Raw genomic sequence first — 23,872 nt, forward strand, 5'->3', positions numbered from 1 at the left:
AAATGAAAACAGTGCTTTGATTTGCATCCAACTCCGAGTTCTTTCTCTGGAGGTAGATAGTCATTAGAACTCTTTTTAATGCAACCTAATTGCTCTTATTTATTTATTTTTGGCTGCCATGTTAGAGTTTACATTTCACTAAAACCTAGGTTTTTTTCATACAAATTATTGCCTAACCACACATCCTATGTTTATATAACTAATTTCTGAGCCCAAGTGCAGACTTCAACATTTGCCCTTATTGAATTTCTAGGATTAGATTAGTCTTCCATTTTGGAGTTTTAGGGGATCTCTTCTGTCATGCAGCATCAGATATCTACTTCCCCACTCCCACCTCCAGCTTTGTGTTACCTAAAAATCCGATTATGGAAGTTATACTTCTCGTGACTTCCTTAATTTCTTTGATTGGAATGATAAACAGCAGAGAGTCAAGGATAGATCCTTGGATCAATCCACTAGAGGTCTCTTTGTAAGTTGACATTGATTTATTAGTGGCTATTCTCTAAATCTGCTTTCAAAAAAAGTTTCAAATGCACTAAACTGTACTACCATCTGGCCCAATACCTCCCCATCTTCTTAAGAACAACACAAAACAGGGGCAACTAGGTGGCTTTGGAGAATAAGAGCCAGGCCTGAAGACCACAGGTTAAAAATCTGTTCTCAGATACTTCCTAGCTGTGTGACCCTGGGCAAATCACTTAACCTCCACTGCCCAGCCCTTACTGCTCTTCTGCCTTAGAACCATATTGATTCCAAGATAGAAGGTAATGAGTTTAAAGGAAAAAAAACCCAATAACATGAAACATCAGTAAATGCTTTGCTGAAAAAGGAATTCTCCAGCTCTACCAAGTGAGCAATCCTGCTAAAATTGGAAATGAGTCATTCCATAATCATGGAAAAATATTCTAAATTAATTAATTAAATAAAATCTTTCCATTAAAAAAATAAATGAAAGAAGATATTAAGGAAGCAAAAAAAAATAAAATTGGAAATGAGGCTAGTTTGATATGATCTATTTTTGCTGATAATTATAATAATAATAGCCATAATAGCTAACATCTTATATGGCATTTTAAGGCTTGTGAAGCACTTTAGAGATATTATTTCATTTGACCCACACAACCACCTAATGAATTAGACTTTTATTATTATTTTTTAATTCAAATATATTTTATTTTCCCAATTACACATTATAATGATTTTCAATATAATTTCCCAAAATTGAAAAATCCAAAATATCTTCCTCCTTCCCTTCCTGCCCCCATCTTGGAAATAGTGAGCAATTAGATCTGGATTATATGTGTATTATGGAAAACATAGTTCCATACTAGTCATTATTATAAGAAAATACTCATATAAAGGCAAAACTACAAAATAAAACTATAAATAAACTGATGTGAAAGATGGAGGCAGATCAAAGCATACTGACTTCAACAGTTCTTTCTCTGGAGCTGGATAGCATAACCTGTCATAAGTCCTTCAGAATTGTCCTAGGTCATTGTATTGCTGAGAGTAGCTAAGTGTTTCACAGTTGATCATAGTATAATATTGCTGTCATTGTGCACAATGTTCTACTGATTTTGCTCTACTTATTTCACTCTACATCAATTTATGTAAATCTTTCCAGCTTTTTCTGAAATTATCCTGCTTATGATGTCTTATAGCACACTAGTATTCCATCACCAACATATTCCACTACTTGTTCAGCCATTCCCAAATTGATGAACATCCCCTCAATTTCAAATACTTTGCCACCACAAAAAGAGTTTCTATAAATACTTTTGTACAAGTAGGTCCTTTCCCCTTTCTTATGATCTCTTTGGATACAGACCTAGTAGTGCTATTACTGGATTAAAGGGTACTTATAGCCCTTTGGGCATAATTCCAAATTGCACTCTAGAATGGCTGGATCAGTTCACAACTCCACAAACAATGTATTAGTGTCCCAATTTTGCCACATCTCCTTCAACATTTATTACTTTACTGTCATATTGGCCAATTTGATAGGGGTGAAGCATTGCCTCAGAGTTGTTTTAATTTCATTTCTCTAATCAGGAGGGGTTTAGAACTTTTTTTTACATGATTACTGATAGCTTTGATTTCTTCATCTGAAAATTGTTTTCCCCCTATCTTTTGATTACTTGTCAATTGGGGAATGACTTGTATTCTTATAAACTTGACTTAGTTCTCTGTAAATTTGAGAAATTAAAACTTTAATCAAAGAAATATATTAGAAAATTTTCCCCCAGTTTGTTATTTCCCTTCTAATCTTAGTTACATTGGTTTTGTTTGTACAAAGCCTTTTAATTTAATATAATTAAAATTATTCATTTTATATCCTATAATGCTCTCTATATCTTGTTTGGTCATAAATTCTTCCCTTCTCTATAGATCTGCCAAGTAAACTATGTTTTCCTAACTTACATATGGTATCACTCTTTATGTCTAAATCATATAGCCATTTTGATCTTAGCTTGGAATAGGGTGTGAAATATTGGTCTATACCTAGTTTCTGCCACACTGTTTTCCAGTTTTCCTAGCAGTTTTTGTTAAATAGTGAATTTTTTATCCTCAAAGCTGGGATCTTTAGGTTTATCAAACACTGGGTTGCTAAAGTTATTTACAGTTAGGGGCTATTATAAGCCTCATTTTATAAATGAGAAAATTGTGGCTTGTCTAAGGCCACATAGCTAGTTAATGACAAAAGGAAGACCTGAACTCAGATATTTTTTGGTTCAAAGTCCGACATTCTATTTGCAATACTATCTCAGCTCTTAGTGATCATTCTCTTTGCAAGCATTCACAAATATTCTAGAATTTTTCTAGGAACTGATGTCAAATTTGCAGGGAGATGTTTTGAAGATTCCTACCACTTTATATTTTTTGAATATTGGGAAAAGTTTGCACTTTTCTAGTCCTGTGGCATCTTCTCATTCTTCATCAATTTTCAAGATCATCAACATTATTCAGCAATCACACATGCCAGTTTTTTCAGTTCTGGAGGATATAGTTCATTAAAGCTTAGTGACTTTAATTTATTGAAAACAGCTAGTTGCTTTCTTACCTTTTCACTGATCTTGGTTTTCAATTCCCTGTTAACCATTTTTGCTTTATCCTTTTGAGTCTGAAGATCATCATCCTTAGGAGAGAAAACAAAATGCAAATTAAGTCATTATGATTTCTCTTTAGCCATCATGTTTTCATACCACCCACCCTAAACAGAAGTCTTAGCCTTTCTTTTCTTTAATTAAAAAATGTTTAATATGAATTTTTTTATTCACTTGAAGTAAGAATTTGTGTATGAACATATTTGAACTGTATTTTTTCATACAATTTAGCTTTTTGGTTAAAAGATCAAGTAAGATTATATGCTGTTTTGCATAAGTACAAGAAATGATCTTCTCTTAAACAGGATAAGGGGTTCATATCCTGAAGAGAATTTCATCTTTTCCGCAGTCCTATCCAATTTTTGTTCTTCCTTTCCCCCCAATATAGCTTTCTTTTTATTTTTTAAAACCCTTACCTTTTGTCTTAGAACTGATACTAATATGGGTTCCAAGGCAGAGGATCAGGAAGGGTTAGACAAGGGGGAGTAAGTGATTTGGCCTGGATCAAACAGCTAGGAAGTATCTGAGGCCAGTGCAGAACTCAGAACCTCTGGTTTCCCGACTCTCTAACCACATGAGCTACCTAGTTGCCTCTCCCCATATAGCTTTTTTAAAACGTACTTTAATTTTCCTTCATTGGGTTCTGAGCTTTAGCACTCCTGACATTATCCTTCCAAGGCTAAATGTATCTTCTATACATGCCTTTGGTACAGTGAATTCTCTGTGTGCCGTATCCATCTTTTTTTTTTTTAATCCATACCTTCTGTCTTAGAATCAATACTGTGTATTGGATCTAAGGCAGAAGAGAGGTAAGGGCTAGGCAATGGAGGCTGTGACTTGCCCAGGGTCACATGGCTAGGAAATGTCTGAGGCTAGGTTCCTATTCATCTTTATGGCCATCTCCCCTTTTTCTTCCTCATTTGAACCATTTGCTTGAGTAGTTAGGATGCCATTCATGAGAGCTTTGCATCCCCCATGAGCAGACTTCCCACTGCTTTTTTAGATTAGGAGATTCTATGTTATCTTTTTTTTCCCCACATTCTTTAAAACTCGCTCTCCCATCATCTAAGTTGTCTGTCAAAGGAATGCTTCTCAGGCTCAAACGCTTCTTACAACAGTGCAGTGTGTGAAGCTGCCTCTATAAACATGCTTCCTAGAAAATGACTAATTTCATAATCATAAAGGCAGAAAGACCAGCACTTCTAGATGAGAGATGCAGATGAAGTGAAAGCCCTGATTATCTCTGTTCCTTACAGCTGGATGAATTCAGACTAGCCCAAATGGGTGGATGTTCAGTTGATGTCTACAATAGTTTTGAAAATCTATTAATTTTTCAAAAAGAACAGATGCTCTCACCCTTAACTAAAATGAAAGGTTTAATCTCCAGCCCCATCTTCCACTTTGTCAAGGACTAAAATAGCTGTTTTCCTTTGGTTACTGCAGGCAACTGCTTCTTTGGATTCCTATTAGCCTTACAATGTTATCAGAGAAATGGTCCAGTGATGAGCAGAGCCAGGTATGTTCCAATCCGTCACCTCCTCAGTGCCCTCCAGGATGTGGGTTTGATGTGGGGATGACTGCTCTGGAGTCTTGAACTCCTCTAAGATCATGCCTCTGGGTAATTGTGAAACATTCCCAAGCCAGGTTCCATGTCCCACTCTTCTTTTCTCCTTTAAAAACTGGCTTTGTTTGTAGCTGATGGATGGTGGGCTTTGATTCTGTTAAAGGTTCCCTTGCCAAAAAAATATCTCCCCATTTCCCAACCACACATTTCCTTGTCCTAGCTCCATACTCCTCTCTTGCCTTTTTCAGAAATGTTTACTAAAAATAAAAAAAATAAAGTCTAACTCCCCTTCTTATTACAGATTAGGAAACTGAGGCCCAGAAAGATTTAATTCCCAAAGTTATAATGATTAGAATCTACAGAGATGGGATTGGAACTCAGACTATAAAATTTGGTACCTTTGAAACCTAGATTTTAAAGATGCCTTTTTTTTTCATAATAAAATCACTAGTCATTTTGAAGGAAAAATAAAAAAAGGACCATTTACTATTCCTTGGGTTAGATAACAGACAGTAGGACCACTCTCTCCAGAGAAACAATATCCATAGGAGAAGGAGCTCATCAAAGTGGATTCCTCCTTACTGGGGACCTTCAAATAAAAGCCAAAGACAAGCTGGGGGATTTGCTCCAAGGAATATTCTCACTTCAGGTATGAGTAATACTAGCTGGCCAAGGAGATCCCTTCCAAGCCCAAAATTCTCTGATTGCTTCTGAGAGCTAATGTCAGAGAGACTTGTTACCAAGTTGGCCTCAGGAGGATGAATCTTTCCATCCTAGAGATTCTCAAAAACTGCTTAATTATGGAACACCATCTGTGCTGGTCAAGGAAGTGCCCCGCACCAGTGGAATCAAAGATCTGCTCAAATATAAATTTATATTGACTTTTAATAATAAAAAACACATTTTATTTTCAGCCATTGATCCAGCCAATAAACTCTGAGAGGTATCACCTGTAGCTCTCATCGTGGAACCCAGATGAACTGATGAGAAGCATCTCACCATAGTTCTGACACCCCAAGATGTGCCCTTTGCTCTAGTCAATGCCTTCATTGTCTTAAGACCATGGATAGCTCATTCCTGCCTCTCTGCCTTTGGTTCAGACTGTGGGTCTTGCCTGGAAATGCTCTTCCTTTTCCCCTCATCAAATCCCAATCATCTAACTTTGTCCTGAACTCCTTCTACACTTAGTCTCCATAGTGAGTGTCAAGGATTTAACTACCATTCCCATGGACGTGTCTTGGTAGGGCTCCCACGGGGCGGAAGGACAGTTTCTTATATCTCTTGCTTTTCCCACAGTGCCGAGCACCAGCTTAGACACAGAATAAATGTGTGCTAAATGAAAGCTCAGGTCTGATTATGTCACCTCCATGCTTTAGTAAACTATTATTGTTCAGTCATGCCCAATTCTTCATGATCCCATTTGGGGTTTTCTTGGCAAAGATATTGGAGTGGTTTGCCACGTGCTTCTCCTGTTCATTTAACAGAAGAGGAAACGGGGTTAAGTGTCTTGCCCAGGGTCACATAGCTTGGACAGAGGTCAGATTTGAACCCAGGAAGATGAGTTTTCCTGATTCCAGGTATGGCACTATCCACTGAACTGCCCAGCTGCCTTATTACTTTAAGATCAAATGCAAACTCCTACAATTCCATCTTACCTTGTACTCTCCAGTAAAACATTTCTATTGATGGGTATGGAGGAGTAAGGAGCCTGCCTAAAGTTCTGTCCCCTATGCCTTGGGTCCAGGTAGACTGCTATGGATTCCTCTTTTCTGACACCCTCTTGGGCCTGGGGTTGTTAGGATCCAAAGCCTTTTCTTTGTGTTATCCTTGCCCTCAAGGCACTTCTTATTTTGGGGCAAAATGGCTAGTATTATGGCACAGACACAGAGAAGCCTGGACTTATTATTGACTAGAAGCGTGACCCTGGGCCAGTCACTTTATCCTTCTATGCCAGAGCTTAATCACTGATAAAATGATGATGATGATGATGCCTTACCAACTTCATAAGGCTACTTTGAGGATTAAATGGATGTGAAAACACTTATTTTGTAACCCTAGGGAGCCATGTTATTTTATTATTAGCTGTTTTATTATCATCTGCGCATATACTGCTTTTTTTTTTTAACCCTAATCTTCTTAGAATTGACAGAAGTTATCAATTCCAAGGCAGAAGAGAGGTACAGGCTAGACAATTCGGTTTAAATGACTTGTCCAGGGTCACACAGTAAAGGAAGTGTTTGAGACTACATTTGAACCCAAGACTTCCTGTCTCCAGTCCTGGTTCTCTATCCACTGAACCACCTAGTAGCCCTACCATTAAATACTTTTAAAAATTTGTTATAACCATATTTCTGTAGAATTGATTTCCTTTCTAATTCTATGCATTTCCTTGAATATATTTTGAGATTATTTTGGGAAGGGCTTCACCAGCTTCATTTACGTGATTGCCCAAGGGGGCCATGACACAAAAAAGGTTCAGAATCCCTGGAACAACGAAGGGACCTTGGTCTTGTACCAGGAGGCTAGATCTAGGTTTGTGTCTGAAGATTTCTGGAGCCCAGTCAGAGGACTTGTTTGTCAAGCCTCTCTGCCAGTGGGCACGCTATCACGCACAGGCACAAGACAGCTTCCGGCATCTGCAGAGATTCATCTGGTTCAGGGGGCTTCCTGGGCAACCAGAGAGCTCCTGAATCCCCCTCCTGCGTGTGTTTGGCTGAATTAAGATGCAGTAAGTAGGAAGAGGCTGCCAGCTCATCTCAGTTGCGCGTCACTGATGGGAGTATGAGGATTGCCTTTTTAGCAGAATTCCTGGATCAGAGAATTTGTGAGCCAACGAGGAGGCAAAAGGAGGCTCACAAATGCCTGGGATTCAGGCTTTCTATTCAGCACCTGTCAGCCAGCCAGCAGCCAGGGAATCCTGGGGAGACTTGTGATTCCTCTCATGGAAGTCTAGAGCTAAAAGCATCCCTTCTCACTGCCCAACTCCTTAGGGCCGGTGGCAAAGACTCCAACCCCAGGGCCCAGGAAGTCCTACAGCTCACAGCTTTTTTTTTTTTTTAAACCCTTACCTTCCGTCTTGGAGTCAATACTGTGTATTGGCTCCAAGGCAGAAGAGTGGTAAGGGCTAGGCAATGGGGGCCAAGTGACTTGCCCAGGGTCACACAGCTAGGAAGTGGCTGAGGCCAGATTTGAACCTAGGACCTCCCGTCTCTAGGACTGGCTCTTAATCCACTGAGCTACCCAGCTGCCCCCTAGCTCACAGCTTTTGGAACAGGTCAAGAGACTATTTTGCTATGACAGGGAAATGAAACAAGTCTCAGAATTTGAGGTCTTGGCTTCTTACACATTAAAAAAAACAAACAAACCCTTATTTTCCATTTTAGAATCACTACTTTGTTTATTGGTTCCAAGGCAGAAGAGCGGTAAGTCTAGGCAATGGGGGTTAAGCAACTTTCCCAGGGTGCTACAGTGAGGAAACATCTGAGGTCAAATTTGAACCCAGAACCTTCCTTCTCTAGGCTTAGCTTTCTATCCACTGAACCACCTAACTGCCCTCTTTCTTATACCTTTTTTTAAAGAATCTCAATCCACCTGATGACCAGGGTGGCACTTAGAATCTCCCCTATACATGCCATTTTCTTCCTCTTTAGTGGGTATGAGGTAGTTTTGGAAAAGGGGTTAAGGTTTGAAGGATGCTGAGCAAGACTGACTAGGTGGCTCAAAGAATCTCACAGTTGAGAGGAATCATAAAGGAGGGATACCTTAGCCTGTGGGCCATGGATTTATTTTATTTTTTTTAACCCCTTGCCCTCTGTCTTATAATTGATACTAAGTATTGGTTCCAAGGCAGGAGAGCAGTAAGAGCCAGGCAATGGTCTTCCAGCAAGGAGATCACATTTGAACTCAGGACCTCCCATCTCCAAACTTGGCTCTATCCACTGAGCCACTTGAACTTATTGAAAAAATAGTAGGTACTATGTAAAAATTATTATTACAGAATCACTGACAAGCGTTCTTTCAGATTCCATTGGAAGAAGCATCTATAGGCTGGGATGGGACATTTCTTGCCCAAACCTTTCTTCTTCCTTTTACTCTGCCAACTTGTTGCTGTTCAGTTGTGTCTGACTCTTCATAAATCCCATTTGAAGTTTTCTTGGCAAAGATACTAGTGGTTCACCATTGCCTTCTTCAGCTCATTTTACAGATGAAGAAACTGAGGCAGAATAAAGTGCTTTTTCCAGGGTCACCCAACTAAGATACTGGAGTGGTTAGTTCACCATTGCCTTCTTCAGCTTATTTTACAGATGAAGAAACTGAGGCAAAGAGTTAAATGACTTGTTCAGGCTGGATTTGGATTCAGGTCTTCCCAACTCCAGGCCTGGCATTCTATCCACTGCACCAACTAGTTGTCCTGACTCTACTAGACTAAACCCTGAATAGGGCAGATATTGGAAATTATTATATTGTACAGAATTCTGTCTCTACTTAGTTGAATGACATTTCAGACCCTCCACAAACCAGCCAGAGTCTACCTTTCCAGCCTTAACATATATAACATCCCTCCAGGAATAGCTAGACTGGCCAGGCTCACTGCTCCTCCAACATACCTGGTCTTCCATGTCCCACCTCCACACCTTTGTACATGCTGTTCCCCATGCTTGGGAGGCACTCCCTTCCCACCTCCTCATTTTAGAATTCCTAGTTAAATGCTACCTCCTACATGAGGCCTTTCCTGATCCCTCAGCTGCCAGTGCTTCTCCCCTCCCACATTACACTGAATTTATTTTACAGATATCTTGTATGTAGTTATATAAGAGTGAGCCCCTTTCGGATGGAAGTGGATCACTTGGCACCTAGTAAAGGGTGTAAGGCTCAGAGTGGTTCATCTGCATATGAAAAGCCCAGGCAAGCCTGGCTGCCAAGACAAAGAACTCGCCCCTAGGGCACACACTTCTCCCTACCTTTCCCCAGCCTGTCAGTTCACTTACAAAGACTGGGAGGAGAAATTGGGGTTTCAAAAACTAGAAAGCCTGGAACCCTGCGGCTGTCTGGAAATTATTGGGCAAAAGACCATGGCTGGGTCATGTCTCAATTGCAGAGATGAAGATATGGGAAATGGACCAATAGCTCTCTGGCCCAAGTTAGTCAACAAACCATTTATTAAACTCTTACTAAGTGACTGACAGCTAGTTTGGCCTTGAAGCAGGAAAATTCATCTTTCTGAGTTCAATTATCTGTGTGACTTTGGGCAAGTCACTTCACCCTATTTGCCTCAGTTTCCTCATCTGTAAAATGAGCTGGAGAAGGAAATGGTGAACCACTCCAGTATTTCTGTCAAGAAAACACCAAATGAAGTCAAGAAGAGCTAGACATGACTGAAAAACCCCCTCCAACAGAACAATGTGCTAGGGGATAGAGATACATACATAAATAAGCAAAAAAGCTGTCCCTATCCTCAAAGAGTTTACATTCTTTTATTATTTACCCTCATCTTCTGTCTTATTATCAGTTCTTACCTTCTACCTTACAACCAATGCTGTGTCCTGATTCTAAAGCAGATGAGTGCCAAGAGCTGGGCCAAAGGGGCAAAGTGATTTGCCCAAGGTCACATAGCTAGGAAGTGTCTGGAGGGAGAGGAGGGAGAGAAAAAGACAGACACAGAGAGAGATACAGAGAGAGAGAGAGAGAGAAAAGGAGAGGGGGGGGATGAAGAGAAAGAGAAAGAGAGAGGGAGGGAGGAGAGAGAGAATGGGAAGAGAGGGTAGGAAGAGAGAGATAAGGACAGAGAGACAGGGGAAGAGAGAAAAAAGGACAGAGAGAGAGAGGGAAGGAGAGGGGGGAAGAGAGGGTGGGAAGAGAGAGAGAAAGAAAAGGGCAGAGAGAGAGGGAAAGAGAGAGAGAGAAAAGGACAGAGTGAGAGGGGAAAGACACAGGAAGAGAGGGAGGGGGAGAGAGAGAGAAAAGGATACAGAGAAAGAGGGATGGAGAGAGAGAAAGAGGGAAAGGGAGAGAGGGGGAAAGAGAGAGAAAGACAGAGAGAGGGGAAAACAGTGAGAGAGGGAGAGAAAGAGAGAGAAAAGGAGAGAGGGAGAGAGAGGGGAAAAGAGAGAAAAAAGGACAGAGAGAGGGAGGGAGGAGGAGAAGAGAGGGAGGACACAAAGATGGAGAGAAAAAAGGACAGAGAGAGATGGAGAGAGGAGAGAGACAGACAGACAGAGACAGAGAAGTGGGGTTGGTATGTGTAAGGAGGTATCTGGTAAAGTATAAGGTGATATAGTCTAGAGAATCAAGGTCAGGTCATAACCCAAAACTGAGGCTTCTGGGAGGAATGAGGCCATAGCTGAGGTATGATGTCAATCTAGAAAATTATATGCAAATGGAAAAACTCCCTGTGCCAGAGCAGATTGGCACCTTCTCTGCAATTTATAATCTTAGAGAGTTGCCTAGATCATTGAAGGGTTAAAGTGATTTGGCCAGAGTCACACAGCTTATGTGTCAGTTAGGAAATGAACCCAAATCTTCCTGGCTGGGAGGCATGTTCTCTAGCCAAATCATCCTTTACAAGATGCAAAACAATACAAATCAAATCTGAAAGGGGATCATTTTTATGTTTATTTATTTTTCAAGCAATTAATTAGTTTGTTAATTCCCAAGTATCTCCTTTTCCCCCCTTTCCTCTACCCACTCTAGACAAAATCTTTTTTGACAAAAGGTAGATATGTATATAAAACTATGCCTTCTTTCTATTCTTGTTTCTATTTATCAGTTTTTTCTCTGGAAGTGGACATACACAAGTCATTCTTCAAACAATACTTCTGTTGCTATATATAATGTTCTCTTGGTTCTGTTCCTTTCACTCTTCATAATTTTATGTGGGCCTTTCCATTAAAAAATAATTAACTTGCTGCACATCTCTTATTCCATAATAGTATTCTTTCACCATCATAGGCTACGTTTTCTTTAAATGCTCTTCTGTTTACATGCTTATATGGTTTCCCCCAACAGAATGGCAGCTTCTTCCTTTTGTTTTTATATGTGTATCTCCATTGGCTATCTCCCACATAATAGGTGCTTACACAAAGAATCCCATGGCAGGTTCTAGGTAAACATGGAAAGCTTAGTTGGCAAGAATTTTTTTAGGCGCCTACCATGTGCCAGGTCCTGCTAAGCACTGGCAGAGGCATAAGGGGACAGACTCAGTTGTGCACTTTGGTGTCTGGGCTAAATGAAGTTGGGATTTTTTGTTTTTGTTTTTTAGAGTGTGGGAGACATCAGAATGTTTGTAGGAAGAAGGGAAAGGGAATAGATACAAAGAGATTTGAGATGAGAAGGAATAATTGAGAAGGCAAGTTTCCAGGGGAAATGGATGGCAAATAGGATCATAAATAGCAAGGGTTACCTTTTGTTCAGACTTCGGAAAATGGAGGAAAGAACAGGAAATGACTGAAAAGAGAAGTAGAGAAATCTCACTGCAGATGGTCTTTGTTTGATTTTTGAAAAAGAAGGCAAGGTCCTCTGTTGAGGAGGTAAAGGAGGGAGGAGACAGGACTCATGGAAAAAGAATGTATAAAGAATAAATGTTGAAGATCCCTAAGCACCTCACCCTTTCCATGCCTATCCTGGGCATTGGTGTCACCATCTTCTATGATTTACTACTCCAATCCCAGTGTGTGTGTGTGTGGGGGGGGGCTGAGGGTTTAGGTAACCAGTAGAGGCAATAGGAAATTCTGACTGGCTATCTGGGTTAGTAAATGAGTACCTGTTGTTCTGGTATGTCAGGTTGGTCTGAAATTAAGAGTTAACATCAAAGAATCAGAGGTTTAGAGCTGAAAGAGGCCACTGAATCCAACTTCTTCATTTTACAGAAAAGGAGAATGAGGCATACTGAAGTTAAATAATATGTCCAGGATCAAGTAGGATTTGAACTCAGATCTTTCTGATTCCAAGCTTGCTATAACAGTTGTATCAAACTCAAATAGAAACAGGGGCAACTAAACTATAAAAGGATCTTGGCAGGCCACATATTGACTTAGAAAACTACTTGTTAATATCATTGTTTTTAATTATTTTGTTAAATATTTCCCAATTCCATTTTAATCTGGTTCAGGCTGAATTTGAGAGTATTGTGAACAATAATCCTGATAGCAAGCTATCATCTCCGTCTCGCTCATCAAACCCAGTGCCTTATCCCATGATGATGGACAATATTCTGTTTGTTGTACAACTTGGCTCTTAGACTCTGAGACCTGGAATGACAGGCCTGTAGGTCTGGTTAGGTTTTGTGAATACCTCTCAAAGCAAATGCTTTAGGGTCTCTAACTCCATTTAGACTTGGAAGCTCAGATGGATGTGAATTCTCTTTGGCACAGGCTAAGTGTCTTAGGTAAGTGACTTGGTTCCACATTTTCTTTTCTAAAATTAAAAAAAAGTTAAAATTTTAAAGATTAAATTAAAAAAAATTTTGGGGGGGTTACATTTTGAGTTCTGATTCATCTCCCTCCCTTCCCAACTCCACATTAGAGAAGGCCAACCCTACAATACATATTTCTACATATTAGTTCTTTTTCTGAAGGTGGATAGAATTTTCTTTCTTAAGTCCTTTGTAGCTGACTTAAATGATCATACTACTCAGAATGGCTTAGTCATTCACAGTTCCTCTTTGAACAATAGCATTGTTACTGTATACAGTGTTTTCTTGGTTCTGCTCATTTCACTTTGCATTTTCCATGCAAGTCTTTCCATGTTTTTCTAAAACCAGACTACCCATCATTTCTTACAGTAGATTAGTATTTTCTCATAATCTTATATTACAACTTAATTTAGTCATTCCTCATCTAATAGGCATCTTCTCACTCTCCAGTTCTTGGTTCTACATTTTCATTTCAATTTTCCTATTCTATTCAATTTAGCATAAAGGAAATTAATTCTGTTTGTACCACTGGGCATAACTAACTACCAGGTTGTTTTCTATTAAGTGGGGCTCTATAAGGAACTTTGGGAACTTATAATGATGAATAAATAAAGATTTCTCTGACTAAAGAGCTACTATGAGACATAAAACTCTCTCCACTCCCTCTCCCAAGTCCTTGAGTCTATACAGAGGCAGAGAGATTAATCATAAAAGAATAAGAAAAAATAACACTGTAGGATTTCCCAAATTAGGCTTAAGACTGGGAATTCCTATATATCTCAGGTTCATTCCTACCTCTGTGCCTTTGACTACAAAGTTCTCCACACTTGGAATGCCCTTCCCATTCTTCTCTCCCCACCTTTTTTCCAGGGTCTAGTTTGACTCTCACCTTCTCCATGATGTCTTCTCCAACTACCCCAAGCCTTAGTGAGTATTTTTTCTCCTGTGAGCTCTTAGAGTCTCTATATTCTTTGTGATCCTATTTAACACTGAAGCTTCTTTGGTCATATGGCATTCTTGAATTTTTTTTTAATCTCTGTTAAATTCTTTATCCCCAAGAAAACTGTCAGCTTTTCTTGGCAATGGCCAAGTCCTCTCTTGCATCCCCTACAATGCTGAGCCTAGCACTGAGCTCAAAGGAGATGCTTAAAGCATATTTGCTAACATGCCTTGAAATTCATTCTCTTTGATCCCAACACATTGAATGGGCCCGGGAAGTGGGTGGGTGCTTGAAGATCTTTAGTATTTACTGAGCACACAAAATTTGCCAAGTCTTGATAGAGTGTGAGGCACCAGAGAAAATTCATTTGGAGCAAAAATGTGATATGGTATAACAACAACAATAGCAATTCATATTTATATATGAGTTGCCATATTTACACAGTCCTTGAAGGTGATTTAGCTGTCCTCATGTGAGAGATGCTATTGAACAGATTACTCTCAGAGAAAGCTGAACTTCTGTTATAGTGATGGAAGCCAAGTCCTAACTCTTACTTCTAAACCTCATGACATCTTAAGTACTCTCCTCCCTCACCACTCCCTGCCTCCTAGTTCTTTTTCTTACTCATTTCTGCCACTTACATGTACACGAATCATTTCTCCAGTTTTGCCTTGTTCTCTCTCCTATGCCAAGTCTGGTCCTCTTTCCCCTCAAAGCCCCTCTTAAAAACCTACTTCCTTTCTGAGCCTTTTCTGACAAACCCAGAGTCGGTCACTGATCACTCCACCTTCCTCAATTCTCTTTTTAGTACTTCTGATGGTTAATCTGTCACTGTGATTGTCCTCTGATGCCTTTTTCCAGGAGGCCTCTGTGCTGGTTGGCTCTGTTTGTGACCTTTCCCCCTCTATCTGTTTTTCTCTGTTCTTATAGCTACTATTCCTAGGATGAGCCCATGTGGACTACTGCCATAGCCTCATAACAAGTCATTCCACCTCCACTCTCTTCTTCCACAACTCTATACATCGTCATGTAATTTTCCTAAGGCTCAGGAAGACTCATCTTCATAAGTTCAAATCTGCTCTCTCTCTCTCTCTCTCTCTCTCTCTCTCTCTCTCTCTCTCTCTCTCTCTCTCTCTCTCTCTCCCTCTCTCTCTCTCTCCCTCTCTTTAGTTTTAGTATTGATACTAAGTGTTAGTTCTAAGGCAGAAGGCAGAAGAGCAATAAGGTCTAGGCAATTGGGGTTAAGTGACTTGCCCAGAGTCATACAGCTAGGAAGTATCTGAGACCATATCTAACTGAGAATCTCCTAACTAGAGCATGATGCTCTATCCATTGTATGACCTAGCCTCCCCTTATCTCTATCTCTTAATGGCCTTCCTTTATTAAAAGGCTCAGCTGTACCTGTTTATTGCAGGTAGAGCCCTTCCTCCTTGATCCTCAGTCTACTTTGGTTTTCTATGCACCAATCTCTTTCCAACATGCATTAGTTATTTGTGTAAATGCCCCATCTTCATATTAGATTGTAATTTTTTTCTAAAGCAGGGGTGCCATGTTGTTTTTCATTGCTGTATTCTTGTCTTATATACAGTAGGCACTTAATAAATGATTGCTTAAATCAAAAGCTAGTAGATGATGGAATATATTACCATGTATATATTTATTTAGAATATAAATTTCCTGTTTCATTTTTCTCTCTGTATTGCCAGTTTCTAACACAATGTCTGGTACATAGTAGGCACTTAATGGTTGCTAATTAGTTTTGATAATGGTCATTGTCCTTTTAGAATCATAGAATAAAGGAGAACTCTATAGGTTTAAACTAAAACACCTGAATTCCTACCATCTAAAAGTCCAGACAGTTCCCTCTCTAAAGTCTTCTCCTATTTATAAACATGTTCCCCTGACCATACCAATCTTCCAGAAAATGAGGTTGGAAAAATTGGTATTTTCTAGTTACTAACTTGTGTACTCCTTGCCCCCATCAGCTCCTAGACTCTGGAGATACATTTGTCTGTATTATCTTACGGCTACCATGTTAGAACCTTCACTTCTCAGAAGCTACTTTTGGGGAAGGTGCCAATGTTCTTCCCAAGGTGCTTAACCATTACTGCCATTTCTCAATCTCTGCCACTTCGGGTGTGATGGATTTTCACCCCCTGCTAACCTTCCCAGGCCCCTCCTTCTAGTCTCTCTTTCTTAAGCCTCTCCTTTGGAAGCTACTGATCACTGACTGGCAGGTCTCTCAGTCCTGGTGGACCAAGCCTGGTTCTCTACTCTTTACCAGAATCTTGGGTTGTCATCCTCTTTCCCTGGCATGGATGACACTTTCTTTATCTGTCTCTTTCTCTCCCCATCTCTACCAGGCTTCATACTTGGTCCAGTCATCCACAGTGCTTTATCCTGAGAATGTCTTAAAAATGAATGTTGCTAGTCAGAGTTGTCTCCCTCCCCAAAATTATTACACACACATTCAATTTAAAAAGAATTTTCCTCCTCTGAACTCCACTTTAAGATAGATAACTTTTGACTTTTCTTCTTGTCTCCAAAATCCCCTCCACTTAATACTTTCAAGCTCCTTTATTCCAGAATTCCACCACTCACATGGGGAGAATTACTGTCAGCAATGCCAGTTCTTATGGTGAACCTCTGTTCTAGAAGCAAACCTTCTAGAGCAAAACTCAGAAGACTGCCCCACTTGCTTTTCTACGTTGTCTAATTCCAATATGTCTGGCTTTGCAGGGTGCTGCTTCATCTCACTGACATTTTCCCCCAGGGGACTCTAAGCTGCCCCTGGCCTTCCCAGGACAAGTATGGAGCGAACCCAGCAAGATGCGTTACACTGCCATCTGCATCTACAACTTTTTGGTCTCTTTCATTGGCTCACAATGGCTGGCATGATCCAAGGCCAAATTTGAACCCAGAACTTCCCATCTCCATGCTTGTCTTTCAGTTCACTGAGCCACCTAAATGGCCCTCACTCATGTCTTCTGAATCAACTTTGATTGGAAAACATCAACCTTCAGGGAAATAAAAAGCTGGGACTCCAGTGACAGATATGCTCCTAATACATACATCTCAAGGATGGAGAAAGGCCAAAGGAAAACTGCGAATGGGGAATAGTCTTGTCCAGCAAAACATCAGCTGCAAAAAGACCAAAAAAAAATATCAATCTGTTTTCTTCAGAGGAAAAAGCCTCAAATCTGGATAGTTACTCCAAATCCCCAGATTCCTCTAATGAGGGGACAGCCTGCTGCTACTGTAGCTCCTTCCTCAAACCATTTGGATTCTGCACAAAGTACAAAAGATGCTGGCCTGGGTATTATACACGGCAATGTAAAATACTGTGATTTCTGACTTCTGGCATGACAGTAATAATAATAGTTAGCTTTGAAATAGTGCTTTAAGGTTTGTAAAGCACTTTACATATAGTACCTCATTTGATTCTCATGATAACCCTTTCAGGAAGGGCTATTATTATCCCACTTTATAGATGGAGAAATAGACTGACAAAGGTTAAGTGACTTGTCCTGGACCACACAACTAGTAATCATCTGAACAAGGATTCAGATTCAAGTCTAGCCTAGAACTCAAGAATATCTGTGTGGAACTTGGAAATCATCTAGTGTAATCTAATTTTATAGAAGGAGGAAACTCAGGTCCAGAGAAAGGAAATGATCACTTGCTGCCCAGCTATCTTGGGGAAAGTTCTGCCCTGAGACATCACTTTCCTTCTTGGAGATTCAGTCTGTGGTATGACCTTTTGGGGAAAGGCCTCAAGCAGGTTCCCATCTGGACTTCCTCCCTCTCCTTGTCTTTAGTGGTGGTACCTTCCCTTTTTGCCCCTTTCCAGCTCCTTATATGTGTTTTCTCCCATTAGAATCCTAAGTTGCTTGAGGAGAGGGACTGAGTTGTTTGCTTGTGCTTGTATTCCTAGCCCCTTAGCACCAGTGCCTGCCACATCACTGTTCAATCGTTTCATCCTGTCCAACTCTTCATGACCCCATTATGAGATTTTCTTGGCAAAGATACTGGAGTGGTTTGCCATTTTTTTCTCCAGTGTATGAAAGAAAATAGAGGTTAAGTGACTTGTCCAGGCTCATGTATCTAGTAAGTATCTGAGGCTGCATTTGAACTCAGATCTTCCCAACTCCTGACCCAACACTCTGCCTCTGCTTCTGCCTGCCAGGTGGTAAGTACTTAATAAATGCTCACTCCTCCCCCCCTCTTTCTGGCTCCCTACCATGGAGTTCAAATCCATCTTAATGCATATTACCTTCCTCTCCCTTCCCTCCCGATCCTCTATAACACAGTGAGTTAATACTAGAAATCTTTAGCATATATATAAATACAAACAAACCAAATTAGTGGATGCAATCATTGGACCAGGACTCTAGATATTATAGGATGATTTGGTTCAGTTTGTCTCTCCTAGATATATCCATTTCAGTGAGCAGGAAAGCTTCTAAAGAATTAGCCAACTCTTTGGAATTTTTTTGGTTGTAGATTTTACACCTATTCCAGGAGTTACTGAGGTTTTCAAGGCTGTCATTATAAAAGTCACTCTCTGTATGTGTATCTATATGTGTATATATGTCTGTTTGTGTGTGCATAAATCTCTATGTCCCTCAAGGCAAGGATAATGCTTTATTTAAACTTTGTATCCCCTTCAACTCCTAACAGAGTGTTCTGTATAGAGCAGATACATAATAAATATTTGTTGGATTGTGGGCTCTGGAGTGCTCGTGTGTTTGTGAGTGTAGTTTTGTGTATTTTGGGTTTGGATTCCCAACAATGGAATGATCCCTTCATATCTCACATAAAGCAACACATGAATAATGTACAGAGAAAGCTTGGGAGGACCCGAGCAACTTCCAGTCACTGAACAAAATTATGTGGATGGAGTGGGGGGGGGGGGCAGCAAAGGCCACAGAAGTGATTCTGGGCATTACGGGGTTAAAAAAGAAGGCCCAAGTTGGACTGGGCTGAGGTGGAATGAGGGAAGAGAGAGGACAAAGGAAGGAGGGTTGGTTGTGGCTCAATTCTAAAGAGAGTCTAAATCAGGATTCCCAGTCTTTCACTCCTTGCCTTCACCAGGATCTTCGACTTTCCCTCCTCTCTCTAGATTCTAGAAAAGAATCTGACTTGGATCAGTGGCTACTGTTGTTGAATGAATGAAAAGGCAGGAGGAGTTCCTGAATGCAGGAGGTATTTGGGCTATGAGGGACCTTCTGGATCCTTAAAATCAGACCTGGCTAATCTGGTTCTAGGAGAGCAATGACACTAAAGGATGAAGGCGAACAATGGGTTATTACATATATATGTATATGCATATATGAGTGTATGTATATATGCATATATATGTATATGTACTTTGCTTCAGGAAGAGAAGGGAAGTAGAGGAATGGGAGAGGGAGGTAAAGGAGAGAGAAAGTAAGGGAAAATGGAGAGAAAGGGTCAAGGAAGGAAGAGAAAGAAAGGATGTGAGAAGGGGAAGAGGAGGGAGAGAAATCGAGGAGAGGGGAGAAATAGAGGGGAGGAGCAGAGAAGAGAATAGGGAAGAGAGGAGGGGAAGGTGGAGGAAAGGAGAAGAGAGAGGAGAGGAGAGATAAGGGGGGAGGAAAAGAGAGGAGAGAGGAGGGGAATGGGAGGAGGAAGAAAGGAGAGAGACTGAAAGATTTCAGAACAGTCTATATTCAGGCCAAATCTATCCCTCAGCAATATATTCAGCATCATATTGAACATTGAAGGGAAGATGGTAGTCATCTTATTTATTATTCTATATTATTAACAAAGCTAGAGACAACCATAAATTAGGAAGTCTTAGATCGGCAACTGACAACTCAAACCACAATTATATTTAAGCTCATAACAGCCACACCCATCTATCTATACTATCTAGCTTTTCCCTTAAAGGTTTGGAGCAAAGATATTAATTTAAACAGGGAGACAAAGGGCTGGATAATATACCTCCTGACTCTACCTTTACTGCTATCACTCAGTAGCCTCTCCTTCTCTGAGGGTCATTCAATCCATATTTATCTTTTAATTCAGACTCTGGCAGCTGTTATTCACCAGTTCTGGGAATGTTTACCCTTCTTTCTCAATGAGTTCAGTCCCTGGACCACAGTCTTCTCAATCCCAACTCTTTAACTCGTTCTAGGGGGCTTCAACATTCATGTTGATCCTTAAATATGCCAACTTCTCAGTTCTTCAGGCTAATGAACTCCCATGACCTCTTCCTATTTTCCACCTCAGTTATATACAGGGATGGCCAAATCCTTGATCTTGCCATCACCCACAAGCATTCCACTCCCATTTTCAAAGACTGTTTTCTTTATCTAACCATGATTTTTTATCTTTCCTTCTTTATGCCTCATTCTCTAACTCTACTTTTCATCATTACCAGCAATATCTCCATCTCTCACCAATATATTTAGGTCCCCATTCTTACTTTTGTTACCCTGTCTTAACCTTCCTAATCTTGACCTCTTGGTAAAAGAGTTCAATACTATTCTATGCTCTAATCTTGAATTCTTCCATCCCTTGTCTTATCATGAAATCCATCTTACCAAATGCCAACTAGATTGCTCCCACCATCTGCCTCCTTTGTCTTTACAGAATGGAACTAAAGGAAATCAGGAAACTTCATACTAAATTCACTATAAATTTATGCATGTTAATCTTAATTGGGCCCTCACTAGAGCAAGGCAATCTACTACTTTCAACCAATTCCCTATTCTATCCATCCCTGTACTTGTTCTAAATCTAATCTTTTCTTCTCTAGCCTGTCATACCATTTCAACTCTCCCCCCTTTCTAAATGCTGAAAGTCTTGCCTCATATTTTACTGATAAAAATTGGGGCCATTTTCTGAGTGTTCTGTCCTCCTCATCTCACATATCTCTGACACCATGCTCTACTATCTTCTCCTTCATTCCAGTAATTTATGATGAAGTGGTTCTTTGATTGTCAAGGCCAACATCTCTATGTATGCCCTTGATTCCCTAACAATCATCCTATATCTCCAGTTTCCTTATCAGCTAAACTCACTGAAAAAAGCCATGGGTAACTGGTGCTTCCATTTCCTCTCCTTTCTCAGTCTTTAAACTCTTTGCAATTTGACTTCTGACCTTATGATTCAACTGAAACTATTCTCTCTGAAGTTTCTATGATCTAATTGCTAAATCTGATAGTTATTGATGGGTAATTTGTTGAGAATGGTATAATTTCTGTTCAGGTCTGGGCTGGATTAGATGGCCTCTAAGTTCCCTTCTAGCTCTAAGTTTCTATCCTAAGTTCAAATCCTTATTTGCTGCTATGACCTTGGGCAAAAATTATTTGAAGTATTTCTCAAAGGTCATCAAATGAAGCCTTTGATCAAAGGTCTTTTTCAGCTCGGAAAGGTTCTACCTATGGGGTGGGGAGTGAGGAAGCTTTGGGAACAGGTCCCTAAGCTATGAGTACCTTCAGTAAGCACAGCTCTAACCTTGAACCTTCGAAGTCCTCTCCAGCATCCTCTTACATATAGACTGCTTTCCTGTTCTGGACCCTTGGCCAGGTAGACCAAGGATCTGACCCAGGTGGCAATTTTTGCCTTCGTTGTGACCAGGTCACCTCCCCAGTGATCGTGGAACAATCAGCCCAGAAGCTCTCCTGGTTGACTGAAAGCATGAATGACAGCAGGAGATGAAGTGAGGCAAATGCTGGAAGTATAACTTCTAGCTGGAAAACACCAGGGTCTCAAAAGGAACCTGGCTGGGCTCAGGACAAACAGGTCTGGGCCAGGATGGGATGGGAGAATGAGGAAAAGCATACTCGTGGGGAAAGAGGGACAGTCCCTGCCAATAGTCCAGTCGAGGGGACACTCCACGCGTGCTCAGTGGGGAGAAGCAGCTGCTCACGCACTCATCTTCACAGTCATCCAGGAAAGCCCCCCATCCCGAAGCCCGAGGAGACTCCCCCATAAAAGCGATTCCTACCTCCCTAATGGTTGCCCGACATCCAGACGACCACCTCAGTCCCATTTCGTTGGGAAATACATTGATACATTTCCTTTGGAAATACCTGGGGCCCCGAAGACCCAGAAAGCTACCCCCTTTCATCCTCCCCAATCTGGCTGGGTTCCCACTGCCTCGGAGGTCTCTGTTTTGTGCCCCTCCAGCATGTGTGTAGGGGGAGAATGTGCTTTCCTGTCCCATTTGATCTCGGTCTCCCCTAGCCTCCACTGGGCGGCTGACTACCCTCGGGGTTGGAGCGCAGCTAGGACGGCCCGCCGGGCCGCCCCCGCGCTAGGGCTTCAGAGGAAGAAGAGCTGCAGGCTCGCCCTAGGTTCCGAGCTCAGTCCCAAATCCCGTCCCTTTACAACCTCCCCCACAGCCTAAGACTCTCTCGTTCAGCCCCGGGTCATTGCGATCGCTGAGGGTGAGTCCGGAATAGAGGAAAGGGAATCAAAGGAGCTCCCCCTTTTCTTTTCCTAGACTGGCAGCGACCCAGAGCAGAAAAGAGAGAGCCCCCCCCCCACCCCCCGGCTGTCCAGTCCCCACAGTCTCAGCCCAGCCTTAGCTGGAGCCCCAGCCCCTCCCATCGCCTCCCTCTCCACCCCTCCTCCAGGCTTCTCCGCCACCGCCCCCAGGCTCCAGACAAAGGCGCAGAGGGAAGCGCAGCACTCACCGGACAGAGCTAGTGAGCGAGCGGGCTCCAGGCGCAGAAGGAAGGAGGGAGGGAGGGAAGGTGGGTGTGTGTGCGTGTGCGCATCTCTGTGTGTGTGTGAGAGAGAGAGAGAGAGAGGGGGAGAGGAGAGGGAGAGAGGGAGAGAGGGAGAGAGAGAAAGGGGGAGAGAGAAAGGGGGAGAGGGAGAGAGAGAGAGAGAGAGAGAGAGAGAGAGAGAGAGAGAGAGAGAGAGAGAGAGAGAGAGAGAGAGACAGAGACAGAGAGAGAGAGAGAGAGAGAGACACAGAGAGAGAGAGAGACAGAGAGACAGAGAGAGAGAGAGACAGAGAGAGAGACAGAGAGAGAGAGAGAGAGAGAGAGAGAGACAGAGAGAGAGAGAGAGAGAGAGACAGAGACACCAATGAGTGTTGACAGGGTCCGTCCGGCTGCCAATATAGCTGTGTGCGTCTGCGTGTGTCCGTATGTCTCTCCAGGGGTCTGGGTGTCCGTGCGCGCTCCCCCGCCCCTCCGCACAGCGGGGACGCGGCGGCTCAGCTGCGGGTTTCGCCGGCGCAGCCGCTGGGGCTGTCTCTGCGCCCCCGCCCTCGGGCGCACTCCTCGCCTCCCTTTCTCCTGGGGAACTGCGTAGCGCCTATGGGGTTTGGGTTTGGGGACCCGGGGACTGGGTAGGGGCGGTCCTGTGGCCAGAGAAAGCCCTGGACAGGACCCCTTGGCCTGGCTGGGCGTGGGGCTGGGGCCGCCCCTTCTTCCTCTTCCCTCTGCCTTGAGCGACAGGAGATACCGCCCCCGCCCCCGCGTATTCCTGAATAGGGAGAGTTCGGGAGCATCCATTTCATTCATGATTTTCCTTCTGGGCCCCAGGCTGCAGTAGCCTAAGAGAGAGACCTAATGGGAAGCGTACATACAGACTGGTAGGGACAATGATGAATGGCTGGCATAAAGAGAATTTCAAACAGGTAGAATCTAACTGTGACACAGACACAGAGGTATACATACATACGTACGTTCCTTGTAAGGACTTATACACGTCAGTAACACACATCACCTTTACACATTTCCACACATTTTGATGTGCCTGCTATATGCCTTGCCGTATGCTACATAAACTTAGACCTTCCCCAGCTGCTTCTCTCCCCCTCGGTACCCCCCTCACTCCAATCTAACAGGCTTGGAGGAAACTCT

At 41.9% G+C, this 23,872-nt stretch overlaps 1 protein-coding gene across 2 annotated transcripts in view; it reads right to left on the reverse strand.

Moving 5' to 3' along the window:
- The window catches only part of PTPN5 (protein tyrosine phosphatase non-receptor type 5), a 129,163-nt gene extending 105,733 nt beyond the window's left edge, over positions 1–23,430 (reverse strand). The window contains exons 1-2 of one of the 2 annotated variants that reach the window (XM_007496997.3): positions 22,691–23,430; positions 3,065–3,139 (exon numbers count right to left, since the gene is read on the reverse strand). In XM_007496997.3, the coding sequence (XP_007497059.1) occupies positions 3,065–3,103 (39 nt within the window). In that variant the 5' untranslated portion in view covers positions 3,104–3,139; positions 22,691–23,430. The remainder of the gene's footprint in view (positions 1–3,064; positions 3,140–22,690) is intronic. The other variant, XM_056802221.1, reaches the window with a different exon arrangement.
- Between the last annotated feature and the right edge of the window lie 442 nt (positions 23,431–23,872).

Source organism: Monodelphis domestica, chromosome 6 (genome assembly GCF_027887165.1).
Source record: "Monodelphis domestica isolate mMonDom1 chromosome 6, mMonDom1.pri, whole genome shotgun sequence".
In the NCBI taxonomy this organism is placed as follows: domain Eukaryota; kingdom Metazoa; phylum Chordata; class Mammalia; order Didelphimorphia; family Didelphidae; genus Monodelphis; species Monodelphis domestica.